We start from the raw sequence: 25,613 nt of genomic DNA, 5'->3' as shown, positions 1-25,613 counted from the left end.
CATGTGTCTTTATAGCAGCATGATTTATAGTCCTTTGGGTATATACCCAGTAATGGGATGGCTGGGTCAAATGGTATTTCTAGTTCTAGACCCCTGAGGAATCGCCACACTGACTTCCACAATAGTTGAACTAGTTTACAGTCCCACCAACAGTGTAAAAGTGTTCCTATTTCTCCACATCCTCTCCAGCACCTGTTGTTTCCTGACTTTTTAATGATGGCCATTCTAATTGGTGTGAGATAGTATCTCATTGTGGTTTTGATTTGCATTTCTCTGATGGCCAGTGAAGATGAGCATTTTTTCATGTGTTTCTTGGCTGCATAAATGTCTTTTGAGAAGTGTCTGTTCATGTCCTTCGCCCTCTTTTTGATGGGGTTGTTTTTTTCTTGTAAATTTGTTTGAGTTAATTGTAGATTCTGGATATTAGCCCTTTGTCAGATGAGTAGGTTGCAAAAATTTTCTCCCACTCTGTAGGGTGCCTGTTCACTCCGATGGTAGTTTCTTTTGCTGTGCAGAAGCTCTTTAATTAGATCCCATTTGTCAATTTTGGCTTTTGTTGCCATTGCTTTTGGTGTTTTAGACATGAAGTCCTTGCCCATGCCTATGTCCTGAATCGTATTGCCTAGATTTTCTTCTAGGGTTTTTATGGTTTTAGGTCTAACATGTAAGTCTTTAATCCATCTTGAATTAATTTTTGTATAAGGTGTAAGGAAGGGATCCAGTTTCAGCTTTCTACATATGGCTAGCCAGTTTTCCCAGCACCATTTATTAAATAGGGAATCCTTTCCCCATTGCTTGTTTTTGTCAGGTTTGTCAAAGATCAGATAGTTGTAGATATGCGGCATTATTTCTGAGGGCTCTGTTCTGTTCCATTGATCTATGTCTCTGTTGTGGTACTAGTACCATGCTGTTTTGGTTACTGTAGCCTTGTAGTATAGTTTGAAGTCAGGTAGCGTGATGCCTCCAGCTTTGTTCTTTTGGCTTAGGATTGACTTGGTGATGTGGGCTCTTTTTTGGTTCCATATGAACTTTAGTTTTTTCCAATTCTGTGAAGAAAGTCATTGGTAGCTTGATGGGGATGGCATTGAATCTATAAATTACCTTGGGCAGTATGGCCATTTTCACCATATTGATTCTTCCATTAGTAACATTTAGAATATTATTAACCACTTATCCTACTTTACTATACTTGCACAGATGATGTTCTAAATTTTTCAACCCTCTTTTATTCTATTAGGGAAATTTCAGTGCATGTATGTGTGTCTGAGGTACATGGAAGGTTTTTCACTGTGCCTCTCTACTACCACATTGGCCATAATTTTAAAGCACGAATTGTGTTACTGTTATTAAACTGGTTCAGGAATATCCTGCCCCAATTTGCTTTTTGATAGCATCAAATGATTAAATTGTCTGGGATAACTGAAATTAAGACAGGATAGGAATGACAGGGAAAAGGTGATCTCTAAGTGTTACATTAATGGTACGTAGCATTAGAATAAGTCATCCAGTATTGATGGTTCATACATATTAAAATAAATGCACATTAATATTTCACAGTTAAGAATGTCTTCAATTGGTTTCAAAAAATAAGAGCTTCCCTATGTAGAAAAGACAATTACTATGCATGATTTATCATATCAAATACATGGCTCTTTTGCAAAGCAGCATACCAACCTGAAAAAAAGAGTATGTATTTTTCAAATAAACAGAAGATAAGCCAATTAATCTTGAATAAGTAGTAACAACTTTATTTTAACTCAATGTGTTGAAATGCAAAAAATATTTTCAGCAACAAGATACAAGTTTTATGTATCTTATCATTAACATCAGCTAATTAAAAACGAGGCTGAAAAGTTCAATATAAGTTTTTATACATTTGAATCCTGAAAATCAATTTCCCCAGGAACTAATTTTTAAATAATTTTTGCAGAATTTCATTTTCAAAAATGAGACGTAAGTTACATCTTCATTTTTTAAAACTGAATGCAAAATTTACTGCGTTACAGTATACAATGATAAACTCTGATAACAGAAAAATTTAAATATAAGAATTTCTTTTCAAACATAAAGTTCACATACTGCAAACAGAAGACACTGTGTGATTTCATTCCTAGTAAGGAGTTAAGTCTTACATATGGTAGGCACTCAATATTTGTTCAACTGGACCTAAAATTTACATCATTCCATGAACACTTAAAGTAGAGCTCATTAATTTGTATAAAAAAGGTTTGTAAAATACACTTTGTGTGCGGAAAGTGCTGTCTTTATAATCTGAGAACACTAAAACAAACCCACTCACCCATCCACCTTCTTTTGTAAGAATACATTGAATATTTTTATTTTATCCATCAAAAAGCATGCATGTCCAAGTCAGAATAATTCACCTCTTCAAGTATACTTGGCTCTAGGCCAAGTATACTTAAGTATGTTGAGCTGGATTTTCACAATCTGTGTTCTATTTTAGTAACACTGGGTCATATCTATGACCCACATTTTATAAAGAATTCTGATTAAGATTTTAAACTTATGAACAAAATTTAAATGGGTATATTATTAATTCTAATTTTGGCCATCTAAGCTCTTATTTAGATCCAGTTTAAAAATAAATGAACAATGTTAATGACAACTTTTTGAGATCTTTAATATTTTAAAACAATTTTATTATAATTGATGTCCTAAAAAGGCACTGTTTTCACATTTCATCATGCAGTAAATTGATCACATTTTTGAAAATTATCATTTCCTCTGTTAATCAATTGTCCTCCAAAGTAAAGCAATTTAAATGAAATATTTCTGCTAACCTGAACTTTCAACATTTAACTGATTTCTATTTCCAGAAATTCACTCTTTTTAACATACCACACACAAGCCCCAAGCAAATACAGGTATGTACACACACACAGACACACACATGCGCGCGCACACACACACACACACGATCACATATTTCATGCAAGGTTCTCCAATTACCAATTCAAGACAATGACACATGACTATTCAAGGAGGTAACATTGGCAAGCCATATTATGGCACCTTCATTATTTGTGCTCCAAATATCAACACACATTAAAATTAAAAAATGAAAAGGCACAAATATAGTATTTCTAAGTGTTGGTCTAAACAACAGTTACCCAATGATTATTTTTATAGTATGCAACATCTTAAACCATTCATTACTTTCTCAGAAAAAGCCTTGATTAGGTGACAAAGGGAAACAGGCTAACAGGCTAATAGCTCAAAAGGCTGGACAGAATATCTATACCTATTTTGAAAGTAATGTATGCAGTTTAAAAATGAGGGGGAGGAGGCTATTAGAGCACTCATGTCAGAATACATTAAGTGTTTTTATCATTGCCTCAAGAACCCACAATACCAAAAATATACATAATAAATAAAAAAATAAATCAACTACCATATGATTCTGTTAGTATAATGGTAGGCATTATATTATCTGAAAAGTGGACATTTCTACAAACATGGATATTCTTACAGCACAGTGTTTGACATTTTTGGTACAAAATGTGCTACCAAACTAAAGAAAAAAATCTTTATAATAAAATCCTTAAGATTTGCAATAAACTCTCGAGTAAATAAGAAGCTGAAATGTTCATTACATGGTATTTTTACTGAAGTCACTGTGGTTAGAAATACAGATTCAAGCGGTGAATTAAATCACATGTGCCGGGGTGGTGTGCATTGGATATAAATGGATACATCAGTACTTTTCTGATATATGACAACATAATTCTATAGCCTGAGGGAATTTTTGTTTTCTTATAAGACCCTCGCAAAATCTTAAACTGGAAATGTATACATATGTATGTGTGTACGTGTATTTTTTAAATTGTATATTGCAAACTCGAGGCTCAATCTTATGATGGATTTAAGGAAGTGAATTTTTACTTCCCATAATACCTTTGCACAGGATGAAGGATGAAGTCCATCACCAGGTAAGAATCTTTCTTCTATCCCAAGAGATTCTTCCAATTTCAAATTTAAGTTACCACGACAAAGAATGAAACTACATAGAAAGTAATGAAGACAGGTGAAAATACGATCTTTTTAAACTCTAGGTTGTTGTGGATAACAAATGCTTAGTTGAGTTTTTTCAATGTAAATATGAATCCAAATGAATCTGGATATATTAAAATTGCTTCAGTTAACACCTAACAAAGAGATAGCAAAAATAAGCTCTATTTGAAAACACCTCAAGCTTCATTTTTTCTTTTGTCCTGAATTCAAACATTAAATAAACAAATTATACCAATTTTAATCTGAATAGTTATGTTTGCAAACATAGGTATATGCGTTTTTTTCCAGTGACACACTTTTTCCCTTGTGGTCAAATATAAATCTTGCCCTTAAGAAGCACATTGTTACCACCACAGTAAGTCAGATGTGGTACCCCAACACTGACTGCTTCTGCTTCTCCAGGACAATGCACCAGAACAAACCTCCCTTAAGAACACAACTATCAAACACTGAACGTGTATATGCATTTAAAGCTAAAATTCATTTATAATAAAGAACTGGCCCATGAAAAGCAGTTTATAAATAGTTTATCCTGTTCACATTATGCAGAATTTCAGTATCATCCACAATGTTAGTACAGTAACTGAAACACAATGAAGAAAAATGGGGAGTAGGGGGGAGGTTCCTAGTGTGACCTGACATAGTCTAAGAGTTCTCTCCTTTTGTATGCATCTCCCAAAGGCAAGTATCGGTTCATTGTTTGAAGGAGAGTAGACTATCCAGGATTCACTTATTGTTCAGGTGTCTTTTCCAAAGTGTGAGAAAATAGGAGTCAATTCAATAATGAATATCTGTAATCCAAACCAATTTAACTACAATCAAGGATGTCTTTCTCATCTATTATCACAAACATCCCAGTTGCCTCCATCTAAAAATTTCTTTGAAAAGTTAAGACACAATTAATTATACCTTATTAATTCCCTCAAAAGCAAAAAAATATATGTACCATTCAGCATACAAAAGTTACACAGTAAAAGTGCATATATATCTTTCTTAATTGGCCCACTCATTAAATTTGGATTTGGTCATCCTTACTTTTAACATGTACAGAATTCTTCATATAAATGTAGGTCAGTATAAATTAAAAAAAAATTACTTCCACACAATACGTGCTTTCTTCATGAAATCTTAACCTCAATCAGTTCTCAATCATTGTAAACTTAGAATAAACCCACAGTTTGTTGGACAGTTAACATACAAGACAAACATCACAAATGTCACTAAAAATCTGGGCCAACTCATTGCATATGTGCCCCCTGAAATGAAAAATAAATTAGAATTGAAGCAGTGTATTGCCATAACTTACCTTGAAGGTAAGAGGGTTCTCCCATATTTATAGAACTTAGACTGGAGACATTACTGGTAATCTCCAATACAAGTGCTTTTAAAGAGAACTTAAACTTTGAGATATTATAGGACAAACCCCATAGAATTCATATTTCTTTTTGCAAAATAATGGAAGATCCTTTTGAAACTTAGTATCTTCAGTTATCAATATTACTGCATTATGGAGCTAGTGCAATCCTGCATAGCCTTGGTCAAAATGACAAGGCACAATAAAAAAAAAATTAAAGTATTATATGAACAAGAGAAGTCATTGAAGATAATTTAAGGCCTTGAAGTGAATTAATCAGTCTAATTTAAAGCTGAAGAATAAACCATAAATTATCCACCTGAAATGCAAGCAATATGCTTTTTCAGCTTCTGTTCTGTGGACAAAATAACAGAAACAACTCTTGCTTATGGTTTGTGTATTAGAATCCTTCTGGACCTGGAGGAGTGAAAGTCAATTCCATTTTTCAACTGTTCATGGAAGATTTCAGGACTGTTTTAGCCGTTTGCGTGGAATGCCAAACTGTGGACACTGTGCAGATGCTAGTGCTCGAAAGGCTTCTGCTACTAAATGAGGGTGAGACTGAATCATGGACTTCCACCCCGATGTTTCCATTATGTCGGTTGCTTGGCTGAAAAATAGAATTAAAAGATATTTACTAAAGAATACTTTTCAAAATGCACTGTTGCACTGTCAATTTTTTAAAAACTTGCAAATTTCAAAATATTTGAACACTTTTTACCTATGTATTCAAATCATTTGCTTTTATTAAAATACCATCTTTATCTTACTGGTATTTTCTGTGGCAACTGAAACTATTAAATTTTTCTGAAGTTCTGCTCCCTTAAAGTACGTGACACGGGTCTTCATAGTTCAACTCTCATCGTTACCATTTCTGTACCAGCTCTTTCAAGAGCCCCTTTCTCTTCTTTTACATGCCTCTTACAAGGCAGATTTTCTCTTGAGTTACAAATATTGAACTCTACTCTACTCCCTTAACACGCATTATTCATTCTATCTCATCCACTCTTCACAATTTTAACTATGAAATTCAATGGTGTTATCTACCAATTTGCTAAATTCTAGGGCTCCACACAAGGTTCATTTGCAACCACTTGGTTTTTTGTGCCTCAAGACCCATAAATTCAGGATTGTCAGATAAGAGCTCATCATCCCTCTCCCCAACCCCAAATTCTTCCTCCTACCTTTCCAGTCACCTAAAGCTTCCACCATCATCCAGTGATGCAAGCTAGAAATCTGGCAGTCACCCTAGACTCTCCTCTCCAATCATCAAAACCTTATTTTAAGGTTTGAAAGGCTTCAAAGATGTCCTGAATCCCAGTTTAAGGCCCCCATCATCTCACGTTTGGATTATGACAACAGACTCCTAAGTGGTCTTCTAGTCTCCTGCTCCCCTTAAACTGAGCTTCCATAATATTACCTTGATAACACAAATATGACTATATGAGGCCCTCGTCATTGCTCCCCACTGCCCATATCCAAGTTCTTTAGAAAGAGAAATACAGCATCATATTATGTTTGGCTTCTTAGTCTACCCCCCACTTCCATGATCTGGCATTTTATACTCTGATATTGAACTGCTTATTGTACCCTATGTACACTATGCTCTCACCAAACAATAACAGTACATAAATGCTCAAGCAACAAATCTAGTTACCCTTCCTTGCCTCATTTCTCTACTTTATGCCATCTACCATCCAAATAATATCCAAATATTAGATTCTCCCTTCAAAATATTTACTTTCTTTTCTCTCTAGCCCCACTGTCACCAATCAAGTCTAATTTCCACCGTTCATCTCCTGCCTGAGCTACTCCAGTAACTTTCCAGCTGGTCTACCTGTATTCAATCTTGTTTCTCAACTACTGTCGCCACCATAACCTCCCCACAATTCGTTCTCCACCCTGCATGCAGAGATTGTTAAAAATGCAAAACTAATCATGTCTCACTCTGGGTGAAAACCCTTCACTGGACACCCACTACTCTGAATACCTAAAAATTCTAATGTTATTTTACATGGCCTTTCAGGGTCTGACCTCTGCCTGCTTTCTCCAGCTTCTGCTCATTACCTACCTCCCTGCCCACCACACACACACACACACACACACACACACACACACACACACACACTATACTGCTCTTTCTCATTGTTAAAACTTTGCGCATCTCATTTCCTTTTTCTGGGGTGTACTTTTCTTCCTCTCTTCCCTCTTCTTCACCAAGGTAACCTCTACAATATCTCTGGTATTTAGTTTTGTGCTCTGATTCCTAGATTAGGTTAAGTCTCTGCTATATGCTCCTATGGGTATGCTACATATTCTCTATCATCACGCTTTGTTGCAATTACCTATTTAATCTGCTGCTAGACCATAAACTCCATGAAGGGAGGGAAAATATATGTCATGCTCACCACTGTATTCTCTATACTGTGCACCATGACTTGGGAATTTACTGGATAATAAAGGATAAGTATCTGTCAAATGAATGATCAACTACTATTTTACGCTTCTATACTTTGGTTCATGCTGTCCCTTCTCTCTGCAATGCTTGCTACTTCCTTCTTACTTCTGCTAACTCCTATTTGTATTTTAAGACTCAGCTATATCCAGGAAGCCATTTCTAAATTTCCAGGGTTAGTCAAGTGCTTGTACATATTCTCTTCTATTGTATTACTTACCATATTATAATGAAATGATATATTTATATATCTCTCTCTATTAGATAACTTTCCCCAAACCAATAATTTTCCCTTGAATTTTTTTTTATATGCAGCACCCTAGCATTGTACTTGAAACACAGAAGATGCTAGAGTAATGCTCACTGAACTAAATAGTAGCTGATACCAACAAAACAATTTTTTAAGTTGGCAAACATCAAATTAGGTTGGTGCAAAAGTAATTGTGGTTTCTGCCATTAAAAGTAATGCCAAAATCTGCAATTACTTTTGCATCAGCCTAATACCAGTATGTCATTGTGTTCAAAATTTCAATTAGTTGTTTAGAATCACATAGATACCAATTATACCTTTTTCATCTATTAATAAGTATCTATTGATGAATACGAATACAGCTTCTCCAAGGGGGTACAAAACAAGCTATTTTTTTTGACACTGAAAAAGTTATAAAACGTAAAGTATTTCCTTAGAGTAAAACTAGAGCTTGAAAATGGCTAAGTACAAAGGATCATAAATTGCCATTTGATGCTAATATAGTATACTTTAAACTCAAACAATTTTTCTCTAGGATCAAACACCATGATGATATCATATTAGCATACACTGATCAACATATTATACAAGACAACCAATAATTTTAAAGTAGTCACTACTTTTTACTTTCAGAAAACAGAATCTACAAACTAATAAGATGAACTCAGTTAAACAACATATATCAAAACAGATTAAAGCAATGGGAAACAATTAAGTCAACAAACTAATTCATTTCATTCTTTAAAAACTTTTGGCCGGGCATGGTGGCTCACTTCTGTAATCCCAGCACTTTGGGAGGCCAAGACAGGCAGATCATGAGGTCAGGAGATCGAGACCATCCTGGCTAACACGGTGAAACCCCGTCTCTACTAAAAATACAAAAAAGTGAGTGGGGCGTGGTGGCGGGCTCCTGTAGTTCCAGCTACTTGGGAGGCTGAGGCAGGAGAATAGCGTGAACCCAGGAAGTGGAGCTTGCAGTGAGCCGAGATCACGCCACTGCACTCCAGCCTGGGCGACAGTGCGAGACTCTGTCTTAAAAAAAAAAAAAATTTCCCACTTTCTTATATCAACTTTTGACAATTTGAGGAAATGAAATTTAAGGGTTTATAGGCAAAACTAATCAAAAGCAGATGCAAACACTTCAACCTATTGGCTCTTTCCCCATTTTGATTTCAAATAATTACAAAGAATATAAAAGTCATGAAAAGAGAAGGGAAAAAAGTAGAATAGTATGTTCATATTCACAAGATCCAGTCTTAGAAAGATATAGCAACTATCCAACCCCTTATAGCTTCACTAGGGAAAAGGGAATGTCAAATCGGTACCATTTTTGGACTATTAGGAAGCTAGCCTAATATAGCATATTACTCAAGGTACCTGGCTAACCTAAGAAGCAGTGAGTCAGCCTTCAAACATAAAGGCTTTCTCAGCAAATCTGGAGGGTAACATTCCTCATAGGAGTAAATGAATTATTTCCCACACTTTTTGGAATGCTTTCTGAAGGGGCATGGACTGGATCTCTAGCAATACCTGGACTCTGCTATATACTACATGGCATTATGCACTTAAGATATTACAGCATCCATCCGAGGTTGCATTAGAAGCTGACCTACAAGGGAGCATAGCCTCAGGAATCCACTAAGTAGTCTTTGTTTGTTTTTAATAACTGGCAGTTTGCTTCATATAACATTTGGATTCACACTTATTGTAGATGAACAAAAGGCTATGCAAACACTTAATTTCACCTATGCAGAGCAACTTTAAGTCAGAAACTGATGTCGTCTTACTTGCTGTTCCAGTTTTTCCCATCTTTACACCCAAGTTGTCGAAGTACACTGCACCTGCATTGAAGATTTAAACATACTTAAAAAAAAGTCCGGTGAAAAAATATTGAAGGTGTCATGCCCACTGAAATACAAGCATAGCTTACCTATTAATAAAGTCTATGGCTTGTGCTTTCAACTGTTCTGCACTGTGCAAATCTGCAAGGACAAGAGTATCCGCAACATTCTCTACTGAGAGGTTACTACACAAAGCTTCTTCGCACATGACCTTCAGTCGTTCCAGTGCATACTATCCAAAATGAAAACATAACCATTAAACATTTACTCCAACTAAGTTCCTGAATACATGATACATTTGCAATTTGGAAAATAAAGTTAAAGTAGATTATTATTTACAATTATTTTAAAATTCTTTAAGTTACTGTTTTAACCTAATATGAAGTAAATATAAATGAATGCACTTAGAAGAAAGACTAATTTTCTTTAGGAAACTGCAATTTGCATAAGTGTATTTTTAAAGTAAGATTTATTCTAAAAAGCTACCTTATTACTCAATATTCTTATAAATATACTTCTCTTCTCTATTACTTCAAACACTAATGTGTACTACCAAGTATACTGCATGTTGCCACTGCTCAGTATTGAAGGATGAATTCATTATAACGTTAAATAAATCATACTTATAACCACTAAACATTCTTGCAGGTATTAGTGTATGTTATATAACATGTTGAGCAGCTTTATTAAGGTATAATTGACACACAATAAAGTACACATAAGGTTCACACTCTGGTAAGTTTATACAGCCATAAAACCATCATTAACTCTATAGTAAATACACCAATCATCCCTCAAAGTTTCCCCTATCTCTTTGTAATCTTTCCCTCTCGCTCCACCCTAGGTGATACCTCTGATATGCTTTCTATCACTATAGATTAGTCTGCATTTTCTGGAGTTTTCTATAAATGAAATCACATACTACATATTTGTTTTTGTCTGACTCCTTCATTCAGTATAATTATTTTGAGAATCACGAATGTTATTGCCTATCAATAATTCAATCCTTTTTATTCCATCATACATAGATATACAACAATATGTTTTACACATTCAATTGCTGATGAATATTTGGGTTGTTACCAGTTCTTGGCTGTTACAAATGAAGCTATTAGTCATATACAAGTGTCTGTATGGGCACATGCTTTCTTTCTGCTCAGGTAAAAACCTAAAATTGGACTCACTGGATCACAATGTAAGTTTATGTTTAACTTTCTGAGAAACTGTCAAACACTTTTCCAAAGCGGTTGTACCATTTTACATTTCCATCAGCAGCATATGAGAGCCCTAATTTTTCCATGTCTTTAACATGAGAATCCAATTCTTCCACATCCTTGACAACACTTAGTATGGTCTTTGTACTTTTAGTCATTATAATGATATGCAGGAATATCTCATGATGGCTTGAATTTACATTTCCCTAATGACCTAATGATGCTGAGTATCTTTCATTTTTGAGACAGGGTCTTGCTGTGTTGCCCAGGCTGGAGTGCAGTGGCACAATTAGGGCTCATTACAGCCTCGACCTCCTGGGCTAAAGGAATCCTCCCATCTCAGCCTCCTGAGTAGCTGGGATTACAGGCACATGGCACCACACGAGGCTAATTAAAACAATTTTTTTTGTAGAGATGGGGACTTACTATGTTGCATAGGCTGGTTTCAACCCCCTGGGCTCAAGTGATCCTCCAGCCTAGGCCTCCTAAAGTGTTGGGATTACAGGTGTGAGCCACCATGCTTGACTAGAATATCTTTTAATGTATTTCAGATATTATTTCAGAAAATGTTCACGCAAACGTTTTGTCTACTTTTAGAAATGACATTGTTTTCTTAAAACTGAGTTTTGAGAATTCTTTATATAGCCTGAATACAAAAGTCAGATATATTCTGAATAAAAGTTGTTCATTAGATGTCCACTGTGCAAATATTTTCTCCCAGTTTGTAGCTCATCTTTTTATACTGTCTTTTGAAGAAAAGAAGTTGAAATTTTATTGAAGTCTATTTTATCATTTTTTTCTTTTACAGATTTTTTGGTGTCACAGCTAAGAAATCTCTGCCTAACGTAACATCACAAAGACTTTCTCCTATGTTTTCTTTTAGAAGTTTTAGATTTTTAGGTTTATGATCCATTTTGCATTACTTTTTTTTTTTTGAGATGCAATCTTGCTCTTTTGCCCAGGCTGGAGTGCAGTGGCACGATCTTGGCTCACTGCAACCTCTGTCTCCTGGGTTCAAGCGATTCTCCTGCCTCAGCCTCCCAAGAAACTGGGATTACAGGCACACACCGCCACACCCAGCTCATTTTTGTATTTTTAGTAGTGACAGGGTTTTGCCATGTTGGCCAGGCTGGTCTTGAACTCCTGACCTCAAGTGATCCGTTCACTGTGGCCTCCCAAAGTATTGGGATTACAGGCGTGAGCCACCATGCAAGGCCTGCCTTACTTTTTATATATGGTTTGAGGTGCACATGTAGGTATTCAACTGCTCCTGCACCACTTGTTTAAAGATTATCCTTTTTCTACTAAACTGTCTTTGCACTTTTGTCAAAAATTAAATATTCATAATGTGATGGTCTATTTTCATATTCATATTCTTTATTCTGTTCCATTATTTGTCCATCTTAACACCAATACAACACTGTCTTAATTTCTAAAGCTTTATAGTAAGTCATGATATCAAGTAGTGTTAGTCCTCTACTTTATTCTTTTTTTCCCCAAAGTTATTACACATAAAATTTTAAATCGGCTTGTCAACTTCTGAAAAAAAAAAAAAAAGAAAGAAAAAAGACTGCTAGGATCTTGAGAGGAACACGCTGACTCTACTATCAATTTTAAAGACAACTGACATTTTAACAATATTGAGACTTTCAGTCCATGGACAAGATTTATGTACTTATTTAAGTCTTCCTGAGTTTCTTTTAGCATATTTTGTAATTTTCTTTTTTTCAACTTTTATTTTAGAATCAGGGAGATACATGTGCAGGTTTGTTACAAAGGTATATTGTGTAATGCCATGGACATAAAGATGGGAACAACAGACACTGAGGACTCCTTGAGCGGGTAGAGAGAGAGGGGGGCAAGGGCTGAAAACTTACCTATTATTGGGTACTATGATCATTACCTGGGTGATGGGGTCAATCAGACCCCAAACCTCAGCATCACACAATATATCTTTGTAATTTTCAATGTGCAGGTTTTAACCCTCTTTTTCCAAATGTATATATCTATGTATTTAATACTGATGATGTTATTGTAAATGGTGTTTTTAAGTTTTTATTGAGACAGTCGTAGACTCATGTGCAGTTGTCAGAAAAAATAGATTCCATATACACGTGGTCCAATTTCCCCAATGGTAACATTTTTCAAATGATGTGTATATATACACACATACCATCCATTGACACATACACATGCATAAGTACATATATACACACATACATGCATATGTGAACTTGTATACTGAATGTGCTTTTAGGATTGAGAACCATTGGCTTAGAGATTTTTCTGATGTTTTCTGCAGTTTCTCTACCTTCAACAAAATCACCATTACAAAAAAGTATTATAAAATTGTTAATATTGCTTTTGCTCTTTCTATGCTATCATAATGAAAAATCTCTACGTGTAGAGAATTAAGTTACATAATATCCAATATTTTTTCCTTTTTTTAAAAAAGGTCATGCACTACATCTCAAGACTAAAAATATCTGAAAATTATATATGCCAGTGTGTGTGTTCTTTTAAATGAAGTCCATATACACTCAAAACGACTGAGTTTACAGGTTACTCTCCCATGAAAAAAGCCACTTCTTTCTGGCTCAAGATACTTTCACATTGTGACTTAAAAAAAAAAATTTCATTTCCAGATTACCCCACTGTATGCTATTTCATAAAGCTCTCAAGAGCCATCTACAAATAATACAAGTTTTTGGAGTTTTCATTTGATGACAGTTTTCTATATAAATCAAGCTTGAGGGTATATTTTGGTTCCTTAAGACCTAATTACTTACTTTGTCTGCAGCTGCCAACAAGTTGTCAGCCATTTTGTCAAGGTTTGGTGCTTTCCCTGTGTAAATGAATCTCATCATTTCTTTAAAAACTTCAGGGTCTAAATCATTTATTTCCACTCGATTCTGATATCGAAAAACATCACAAGAAAGTTAAAAAAAAGCACACACAAATGAACCAAAGTGAATCTTTGACAGTAATTTAAAAGCCCTAAATCTACACTAAAATAGTGTATAACTCAAATACACATATACAGATATTCCTAAATTCTACTTTAAAATTGAGGTAGGTAAACTTCATTAAGTACTTCGGCAAAGTGAAGTGGACAAGTCCAAGAGGAAAAGCATACACTATCGGAGAGGTGGGAACCACGACCAGCTGGGAGAGCCCATATCCTGATATTCAGACCAAGCCAAGCACCACCATGTGGAAAAAGAAGCCCCGATTTTTCAATTAAAAACAGTTAAAAAAAAAAAACAAGTAAACAAACAGAAAACTATAAGCCAAATAAAATACATCTGTGCTAAGTTTCTGACCACTATTCTAAAGGACACTGGCTATTAACCCTTTCTTTGTTGAATCCCTAGGTCTTAATACAACACCTAAGATCCTATAACAAACAGTTCTTAATTCCCAGAATGAAGCAAAAGTAGGGCAAGGTACTAGAGGTAACAATAAAGCCCACTACCTCAGAATTCTCCCATTTGCAAAAATGGCATGTATTATCATATACTGGCACTTCCTTGCTTACCTGAAAAATAGTCAAGCCCAAAGAGTGCTTTTTTACTGCGTGTTTTTGTATTTAGTTTCTTTTCTGAGATCGATAAAGCTAAATATCTAACTAAATGACAGCAAATTTTTCTGACCCCTTGATGTCAATAGTATATGACATCATTGATGTCTCCCAACTTGGAAGTGATCAGAAGGCTGATCACAGCATCTCCCCAAACCAAATTGGAGAAAGAAAGCAGTTATTTTATTGCAGCATCTAGTTCTGCAGAAAGAATAAAATTGAGACACATGAAAAAACTCTGGAGTTGTCCAGCTGGAGCCCTACGGTTCACAAGTTATGCAAACAGCAAAGAATCAACCTCTGATCTCTAACATAATTACATTTCATGATGACAAGTAAAAGAGAAACATCTGGGGGAGTCAAGTAGGTAACATCCTGATTATAGTTGGTATACAGTAATACTGATGTCATCTATGTTACTTTTGTTGCTAGAAAACAGATTGTAAAAATCAATCCATAAAAGTCTATAAAGGGAGAATATATACCTTGAACAGAGACTTCTCAAATAGCTATGGACCAGAATAGTCCTTTGGATAACTATCCTTTTGGATAACAACTATCCAATTTACCTACCAGATGGCCATAAAAAATAGCTGTTCTCTGGAATATTGACTTCACATCCACATTGAGCTACATCTATTGTTCTATTATAGAACACATTTTTTCCTGTTCATAAACATTTTCCCTGCTTATCACAGTATGACAATGAGAACATTGCACTATTACTTTTAAAACATACACCCAACTACTTTACGTTTACATAAATTAAATATTAGCCTTTAAACCATGTTTACCTTTTTGCTTTCTTCCATTTCATGTTCAAACATGGCGTTAAAAACGGGAGATCGAGCTGTAACAAGATTATGCATCATTATTTTATGCATAAATGTATTTTTTTAAATGTACTATATTACCCCATAAGTAGAAAGTACCTGCAAGCACAGATTTATGAGCTTTAAATTCTTGTCCTCTCACAAAAAAACTGCAGTCTGTAAATCTTGTGTTTTCCCAGAGATTACCTAAATCTTCTGCTAGACGACATTCAGGCACCTTCAAAGTATTTGTATTAGTATGTCCTGATATGTTTACTGAATCTTGGACCACACTCACCTAATAAAAAAGGGACAGCAGGAAAAACACTTTCACAAAGTAATATCAATAATTAGTTTAAGTCTATACTTCAATTTTTTATGTTTAAGATTATTTGGATAATTCAATGTACTCCTAATCAAAATTTCTAATATCCAGAAACTGAAATTAAAAACACAATTTAAAGAAGAGAAATAAAAAAATTAGAAATAATATAGATCTTTTTCAATTTATTTTATGTAAATAAATGGCTTATCAATTGGTCAAAATGCTTGATTATTAAAGTAATTACAAAAATATTTCTCAATAGAAAAGCCACAATATGATATAAACTCAAACAAGAACATATCTTTGTGAGGTGGAGAAAAAAATTTTTTTTATTTTCTTATACTTCAAACCTACCTGCATTTAAATTTTACTATATGTACATAAACATAGTATTTTGTTTAGAAGTCAAAATGACTTTTTACAGTATAAAAAAGTGATAAAATTACAGTCTATGATATGCAAACTGAGAAGTTTTTAAAGTGTTATTCCTAATGTTTCACTTCTAGTAAAACTAATTTAAATACATATTAAACTGATTTAAATTTTAAGGTACAAAAACTTCCACAAAAGCAATTGTAATTATTAAAGTTCATGAAAATCTTTTATGGAAGATCAACAGCAAGAGCAATATAATTTAGTTCAATTTGCAGACTTTTATTTACTTAATAATAAAAGGTATGATTACAGTATTATTTTTATGGAGATTCCAATATAATATGGATCAAGTTATTTCCCATAAAAGATGACTACATACTGAATAATATCCTAAAACACTATTGACTAAGTCTTGCACACCACTTTTTTAAAAAAATTATTTATTTATTTTTTATTTTTGAGACAAAGTCTGGCTCTGTCACCCAGGCTGGAGTGCAGTGGCGTGATCTTGGCTCACTGCAACCGCTGCCTCCTGGGTTCAAGTGATTCTCCTGTCTCAGATCTCCCGAGTAGCTGGGATTACAGGTGTGCACCACCACACCCAGCTAATTTTTGTAGTTTTTAGTAAAGAAGGGGTTTCACCACGTTGGCCAGGCTGGTCTTGAACTCCTGACCTCAAGTGATCCACCTGCCTTGACCACCCAGTGTTAGGATTACAGGAGTGAGCCACGACACCTGGCTGCACACTACTTTTTTAAAAAATGGATTCTACTATGCTATTAAAAATTTCACATTACATTTAATACATGTAAAAAAATACATTTAAAGAAAATACTACCTTAACTAGTAAGTACATGTTTCAAAGTAAATTACTTTTTAAAAAAAAAAACAAAAAAAAACAAAAAGTGCTACATTACTTATCTATTGCTGTTTTCAACTTCTAAGTTTTGGGATCATTTGTTACGCAGCAATAGACAGCTGCATTAATTTAACAAAATTTCATTAGGCTTTTATAAAATAAAAGTATAAATAAGGACATACATATATACAGTAAATTATGCAGAAAACAGAATCAGAAATAAATAAATTTGCTAAACTACCAACATGCTAACAAACACAAAGTCTAATAATGGTCCAATATAAAATGTTTGGAGAAGATTATGTCTCAGAAGTCCCAATACATCCAGACATACAAACATATATCTCATGTGAATGAATGAATACACACTTCTAAAGAAAAACTAGAAAATCTTTATTTTTGTGAGGATATTTTTATTAACCGCTTTTGCCCTCAATTTACATATTAACCTTTTGAAATCATATGTGTCATAGAAATCATCTAATCTATTCACTTTATTTTATAAAGAGATTTCAAACCGTGATAAAGACAAGGCAAAGAAAGTATTCCAAACCACATTGTGCTGGCTTGTACCAAGGGAAGACTAGACCTAAATCTCCAGATTCTTTTGTTTTCTTTTTATTTTATTTTTTGAGACGGGAGTCTTGCTCTGTCACCCAGGCTGGAGTGCAGTGGCGCGATCTCTGCTCACTGCAAGCTCCGCCTCCTGTGTTCATGCCATTCTCCTGCCTCAGCCTCCTGAGCAGCTGGGACTACGGGCGCCTGCCACCACGCCCGGCTAATCTTTTGTAGTTTTAGTAGAGAAGGGTTTTCACCGTGTTAGCCAGGATGGTCTCGATCTCCTGACCTCGTGATCCACCCGCCTCAGCCTCCCAAAGTGCTGGGATTACAGGCGTGAGCCACCGCGCCTGGCCCAGATTCCTTTCTTTACGGCTCTTTGTACAATGTTTTTTGATATTTTTTAAAATTAGTAAAATTAACACAATTATGATTGAAAAGCATTTATTACAACAATCTTATGAGATGTTTCTCTAAGTATGGGAGCCACAAGATATTGTATAAATAAATAAATCTGCCAATAAAGATTCTCCTATCTTACCAAGTTTTTAATCAAATTATGTCTAAAATTTTAATAACTATAAAAGAGAAAAAAAGTTTCACTAATCCTTGCCCAACTGCCCTGTTCTATTACACATTATAACCTAATGATATAGACACAAAAAATGTTGGTGTTAATATTCAAGGTTTCGTAAGGGATCAGCTCTTTAGACCCAAACAGCATTTATTTGTTCATATCAAGCACTGCTCTTGAAATTTCTAGACAGAAAAAATTGGATCTGTTCAATGGCTTGCATGATATATACAGCAGAGTTACAAAATGTGATGATGTATTTAATTTCAGAAATGATTTCTTGAATTCTACTGTCTCTTAACAAATTCAAAATAATGTATTTAATGTAAAAATTTGGCAAAAAATCAGGTAATGAAAGAAAAGGATTAAAAAATAAAGACAATATTATCAGACACAGATATTGGTATTATATTTGTATTTTGTATGAGCAAGAACAATTCAGAAGATTTGTATTATTGACATACCTATCTACATAGTATTATCACAGCAACCACAAATTTTAACTAAGACACATAATTAACACTTCATACTCCAAAGAGCATTCAAGAGACTTCTTATAGAACATAAATTAATGATCTAATTAAAAATGGACATATGCAATGGATTCTGATTATTTTCTTGATACCTATATTTAAGAAAATGTTAAAAATTTGGTTTTATCTATTACATACTCAAATGCAGGTAATGAATACTCTTACTGAATGGAACCTAGAATAAAAAATTCAGGAAAAAGGCTGAGATTCTTTCCTGAGGTCAATGTTATGCTTCTTTCAAAAAAAAAAAAAAAAAAAACAAAAAAAACAGGCAAATGTGCAATCTTCAAAATTGTTAAATGTTGCAAAGCAAAACCTCAAAGTCATTTGACATTCCTTTTTCAAATTTGCTTTTTGCTCAACTCAGAGAATATAGTTAAGACTGACAAGGAACATTTGAGGGATCTAATCTGTGACTATCCTGAAAAACGTGGGTCTCTTCTAATGCAGAGCTAAGGTAACTATTGGTTCCAGTTTTCGAAATTTGAATTTTCCAACTAATTCTAAAAGCCAGGAATTTCCAATGCTAAATAGTACTACAATTTTGCCATTTTAATCAACTAGCCAAACACCCACCACACTGGCTCCAAAGTGAGAAACTTTTAACAGTTGAATTTCACATGAATATCTTCCGGAATAGCAAGTTTTAGACTTTCTGATTTTCATAGATTGGTGTCATTAAAAAAAAAAATCTGGTGACAGAAATAGGGTAGTCAACTTTTCATTTTGCCAAGAAAGGGCTTTTTAGAAAATAAATCCCAACTTCCACCCGCTATCATATATAATTATTTTAAAACAGAAAGGCTATCTGCTATGATTTGAATGTATTCCACAAAGATCATATGTTGGAAATTTAATACTCAATGCAACAATGTTGACAGGTGAGACCTTTCAGAGGTAATTAGGTCATGAGGACTCTAACCTCATGAATGGATTAATGTGTTTACTGAGACAATGGGTTTATTAAAGCGAGTCTGGCCTGCACACATACACACACACACACACACACACACCCTCTTACCCTACAATAACCTCCACTCTTCCCCTCACCTCTTCTGTCTTTCTCACCATGTGATGACTTCCACCATGTTATGACGTGAGAAAAAGGACCTCAAGAGATGTAGCCTCAATCTTGGACTTAGACTCCAGAACCATGAGCCAATAAAAATTCTGTTCTTTTAAAATTACCTAGTCTCAGGTATTCTGTTAATGGCAACACGAAATGGACTAAGACACTATCTTAGCAAAACATAAACAGGATGGGAAAAAAGACGTGTCCTTAAAAATGAGCTAGTTAAACCTCATGAAATACTTATTTATATATATTTTATCTGTACATATATTTTTCCTGTATATCATGAAATGGCATGATATACAGGAAAAAGTCTATAGACTATCAGAGTATTTAAAATCTGTTGGATTTCAAAAGATAAGTTCAACTAACCAGTTTTCTAGTTTTCCTACTTATTTCTCAATTCCTATTTTCTGCATCACTTTGGGAAAGAGGGCAGAGCTGCCTACACACTGCTACCAATCTCCATCTCTGGCTACTTTAACCACTGTAGGGAACTTGCAAGATTAAGTTATGTTTTGTGCAAGAAGGGTAGCACCCAACTGCCTTACCTGTCTACAGCACCACTTGCAGGGGAGGGGGAGGAGGCAGTTCTTTAGGAAGGGTAGTGCAATGCTTCCTCCTCTTCTGCAAGCAGTGCTGGAGATTCTGTAGAAGGAAGGGCATCCGTGAGCGGGGTGGAAGAAACAATGGAGGGCATGAAGCATGTTAGTTAAAAGTACCTTTTGCCCACCTATGCTAAATACGGTGCCCAGGGTATAAATATCTATATCAGCAAAAGGATGTATATTTCAGGATCCAAAAATGAATCTGATCGATGCCAACTTTAAAATATATGTCATGTTGGGTTTTGTTTTTGGGGGTCACTAGCATGTAGCATATGGATACCAAGTATACAAAAAAAAATCTTAAACTTAATTTCAGCCTTATTTCTGAATTTCTTGGTTGTCTAGGTTCCAGCACAGTGTACTTAGGAAAATATCTGTAAACACTGTTTCAATTCTAAAAAAAAAAAAAGTATTTTCTAAAAAGGTTCATTTCTAAAACTATTTTAGCGAGTCATTTTTTGTTTTTGTTAAAATTGGATTAAATAGCCTTTAAGACCCTTTCTGTTCTAAATTAACATTTAAACAATTTACATGTTGAAATTTATGATAACTGCTAAAATTCTGGAAGACTCTACAGTAAGGATGGTAAAAATTTTATATAGTATAACCTATATTTATTTAGAATACTACTTAGAATATCTGCTGATTAGCAACAAATACTGTTTTCTTCCCAATTACTTAATGATAAGACTTGTGCTATGTGTTTTGTCAACCAAATAATTGTGTTCATAATAAATTCATCATACAGTTCATTTAACTTGTCTTAGTAAAAAATAAGATGCAATTATATAGTCTCTGGGGGCATATTTCAGTTATTCTTTTGACATAATGTCATACAATTAGTTTTTAATCTTGCCAAGAAACCTTATACACTTACTATAAAAAGATTACAGCTAACTCACAGTTAAAGAAGTTATTATATTCCTAAGACACTCATCTGTCCATGATAATCTGTTGAAATATATCTAATGTTGAGTACATGATAAAAAATCTTTTCAACTATCTTTCTTATGAAAATTATCAACTGCCTTAAACATTTTGATAAAATTGTTACTGATGTATATTCTCTATAAACTGTACTGGTTAAAAATATTAGATAAAACTACCTAATGATAACATGACAAAAGCAAATCCAAACATCAAATTAGGACAAATCGTAAGTGTACGTTATCGGCAGAGGCAATGCTAGTAACTTTCAAAATATCCCATTCTCTGCACATAATTACACCTTGTAAGCTTGTCAATAGACACAGGCATATCTTAAAAATTTGAGAACTATTTCTTAGAATGCTGTTTAATTAGATTAATCCAACTGCCTGAACAATCAGAAAAGCTTTTCAATGTTTTCCAGGTACTTCGGGTTCAAACTGATAAACTCTGAGTAATAATGTTTAATACAATCAATCTGAAATTTTTTTTTTAATTGACAATCTATGTCAGTTACTCAGAATGAAGAAAATATTTAGGAAAGTTCACATATTCACATTCACAATCTTTTCAAGAGGAAGAAGGATGTAGTATGTTGTAGTATAAGTGTACACACAAATTATAGCTAGAAATATGATAAAATGTTTCCAGACCGTGGGTCATTACATTGATTTGTAGTCAATAATTTTCTATAGCTTTTTCTAGTCAAGAATTTACAAATGAAACTTGATGAACTATACCAATTACTTAATTTTTAAAGTGTTATTAATCCAGTTTATACTTTTGCCATATCACTAAATAAACCATGGGGTTCCTTAGAATAAAAGATGTACCCACCTCACAAAATAACGTAAGCTTGTCATCTGGTAAAAGACCATTAGCTTCGTCAAGCAAAAAGTCCCTTCTAATGAATTTTTTAAAACCCCAGTCCTTCCCTTGCACAAATCGATATGCTCTTTGGCTTTCTGGTGGAAAACAGAACAGAGTTTAAATAAAATAAATATCCAAGAGACTTTTTAAACATGGTAACACAGTTAAATAAAATGTGTGAAAACAGGACTTGTCAATACATCCATCATAAAAATTACAGATATTTGTGTTTATAAATCGAATGTCATAAGAGTTTTAAGTCAGGTAGAAACAGTAACTCCATATGCCTACTCAATTTGGGCCATTGTCAATGAGCTTAATTTCAGACCTCTGGATCTCAAATAGAAAAGTCAGATCAAATCTCATGGAGAAGGAAGAGATCTTTTTAACAATCTAGACCCTAAAAGACAATGAAATAGGATCAAAGTATGTTGGTATAGGCACACTACTCATCATCTAATATCAAAATCTGGTAAGAAACATACATCTTATTTCCTGCTTCTCCCTTCAAAAATGGATGTTCTAAATATCAAGGCATGTTTAAGCTTTCCTGGCATACCCATCCCACTGATTTAAGTTTTATTCAACTATAGAAAATTCCATGAATCTGTGAAAAAGATAAAGTCTTTTATCATTCCTAAGTCTCTAGACATAACTTCCTTTCCCCTAAAAAGAATTTTTCATAAAAGTCCAAAAGATGCTTTTTGTGTAATTTGTAATAGTTTTAATAAATACCTGAAGTAAATATTTCAAATGCCTAAGGTAGTCTATAACAACTATATACTAGGCAGTAAACAAGATCCTCTACAGAAAGTATTCATCATCTATTATACAAAGAATAAAATGGAAGTGGAAAATCAGTAATCAACCTGCCTGAAATACTCCACTATCTTAAGGTGAGACAACGTGAAAATATATATTATTTTAGCAATACATTATTTAAAAATGTATGTGAATGTGAATTTTCTATAATCAAGTTACTTGATTCTGTGATTCATTTCTAGAAAATATGATTCTCCTGTCACACACAATGTACATTTCCTACGTCACTCTTCTATTATGAAGCTCAAGGCTACTGCATTTCAGCTGGCTATATATGTGAATTTTGGACTGAAATTAATAGGCCCTGAAACTAAGAAAAACGGCTCCTTTCAATCAGTGTTCAATCTACTGCTCAAAAAATTCTAGTGACAAAATATCAGGGCACTCTATCTCTTTCTCATTGTTCTTCAGATTTTATTACCTGGCAAAAAAGGAAAGAGAAAAATGCTTCCTGAGCACCTATTATATATGCCAAGCACTGAACCAGGCACCTTGCCCTAACAGCAACTATTTTTCTAAGTGACAACTGGATGTCATTTTAGGACATGAAGAAGTAATATTATTAATCATTTTTACATGTTTTACGAAGTCTAAGACTCAGTAAAACAATTATAGCTCTATGCTGGATTTAAATAATGGTCAAATTAAAAGTTTCAGGTTAAGCAGATTTTAGCAGAAAAAAGTCCCAGACTTTTCTAGGTAAAGGTGCAGAAGAAGTCACAATATGTAGTTATATATACAGAAATGTCTTCGCTCAGTTTACAAATCACTTACCCATTGCTTTTGTTTCTTCCCTTTTAGCATTCAGAAGGGAAAATTTGAATTTTGCTCGAACTTCACTTTTGGGGCAGCTGACTAAAAGCAAATATAAGGACAAGTAGTCTTTACTTTCATCATCTAATCCCTTTGGGTTTACCCTCAGGCACCTAAAATAAAACAATAAGCTCACATGGAGGAATATAATACTTGAAAAGCATTAGAGAGAGAGAACACTGAAATCACGTGTTAATGTCACAAACAACACTCCTGTCAACATCTCACAGTTCTTTATAATTCCCCACACTATTAGGAACATATTACCAATCTAATATGAAATTACATTAATACTCATTCAGGAACAATAATAACAACAAAATCATGAGCAGCTGATAATCACATCAAAAACAAAACAAAAAAAATCCAAAGCAAACAAAAATCTTACCATTTCATTTTGTCACTTGGGCCAGATGAAAATGTTGAACTTTTTAACACTTCACCCATTTCCTCTCGACAAAAACTGAAGTTATTAATGGTCCACATGTAGGAAAATTTTACTACTTTAACCTAAGAAATTCAGAAAACCACTTTTATAATGATGACACTAATACTTTTAACTTGCTATATGTTCAACATCCTATGATCCAGTCTTCTAACACTTCTAATAACTATGGCAAAGTGTTTCACAATAATATTCTCAACATACTGTAAAATTTATAAGTGACATAAAGTGAGGGATTTTTAAGAGCATGTACCTGTGTGTAACACCAGCTTTCTGCTATGGGACCAGTAGACATATCTCCAGGTAGAGGTGGGGTGGGTTCCCGAGACATTGCCACTTTACTGTAGTCTTTTAGGATTTATGTAGTACCCCACACAGTTGAGTACTTTACCTACAAAGGAAAGAAGTTTGATGTACTGATTAAAAAGTTTAAATGACAGAATCAAGAGGGAAAACATACTTAAACAGACATGAAACAATTACTATCCCAAACTAGATTAGGAAGGAACATGTGAGAATTTTAAATAAATTTAATGATTTTAAGAAATAAGTTTTTGTAACATGTAACATTTGAAATCTAAACAAACTTAGTATTTATAGACAAGATTATTTTATAAAGCCATGTTCTCCAAAAAATCACAAATTTAAAAATAACATATAGTTTAAGAGTAAGAGCATATACATAAAATCACAAAATATCATGGAAACATAATGACATCAGTTAATATCTGGTTCACCTTCCTTTACCTTTTATTGACATAGTCATGAAAACCAAAAGGTTTGCAAAGTTAGAACTATAAATACTAGTTACCCATCTGTCAGACTCCAGAAGTTTTTGTCAAGTAAAACATAGAATGGAATGTAACAGGCAACGAATGGTCTGTAAGAAGAAATACAGACTTTCTACAAAAGTCTACGTCTATCTCAGACAACAGGTTCTCTGATAAGACTTCATCCCTAACAGAGTGCTTCTTACCGAGACGTACTGTTATAAAATTTCCTCCCAGTTAGCTGTTCTTGTACTATATCCAATGGTAATGCATAATTACCTCTTCATAACCTAACCAGGATATTAGTGACCAGATGCTGCTGCTTTGTAACTTACTAAAAGAAAGAGGCACAATCAGAATAAGCTACGTAAGTAGTGCACTCTGGAGGTGCAAGAGGGTTTCAAGATTACATGACAATATATGTACTGAAGTCTGGAGAACCCTATGCTACCATAGACAAAACAGACTTTAAGACAAAAATTTTTATGAGAGACAAAGGATATTATATATTGATAAAAGGGTCA

General features: G+C 34.0%; 1 protein-coding gene across 4 annotated transcripts in view; it reads right to left on the bottom strand.

Annotated features, from left to right (window-relative positions):
* Positions 1–1,727: 1,727 nt before the first annotated feature.
* SPOPL (speckle type BTB/POZ protein like) overlaps positions 1,728–25,613 on the bottom strand; it is a 65,984-nt gene continuing 42,098 nt past the window's right edge. Inside the window, exons 2-11 of one of the 4 annotated variants that reach the window (XM_055261439.2) lie at positions 24,573–24,710; positions 24,263–24,384; positions 23,836–23,987; positions 22,207–22,334; positions 15,659–15,836; positions 15,521–15,576; positions 13,936–14,058; positions 10,022–10,164; positions 9,879–9,932; positions 1,728–5,996 (exon numbers count right to left, since the gene is read on the bottom strand). In XM_055261439.2, the coding sequence (XP_055117414.1) occupies positions 5,852–5,996; positions 9,879–9,932; positions 10,022–10,164; positions 13,936–14,058; positions 15,521–15,576; positions 15,659–15,836; positions 22,207–22,334; positions 23,836–23,987; positions 24,263–24,384; positions 24,573–24,650 (1,179 nt within the window). In that variant the 5' untranslated portion in view covers positions 24,651–24,710 and the 3' untranslated portion in view covers positions 1,728–5,851. Of the gene's footprint in view, positions 5,997–9,878; positions 9,933–10,021; positions 10,165–13,935; positions 14,059–15,520; positions 15,577–15,658; positions 15,837–20,385; positions 20,483–22,206; positions 22,335–23,835; positions 23,988–24,262; positions 24,385–24,572; positions 24,711–25,613 lie in introns of those variants that run through there. The other 3 variants (XM_055261441.2, XM_055261440.2, XM_063631316.1) reach the window with 3 other exon arrangements.

The sequence above is a fragment of the Symphalangus syndactylus genome, chromosome 22 (genome assembly GCF_028878055.3).
Source record: "Symphalangus syndactylus isolate Jambi chromosome 22, NHGRI_mSymSyn1-v2.1_pri, whole genome shotgun sequence".
NCBI classification, from domain to species: Eukaryota; Metazoa; Chordata; class Mammalia; order Primates; family Hylobatidae; genus Symphalangus; species Symphalangus syndactylus.
Note: the sequence above shows the minus strand (reverse complement) of the source record. Positions and strands in the feature narration are given on the sequence as shown.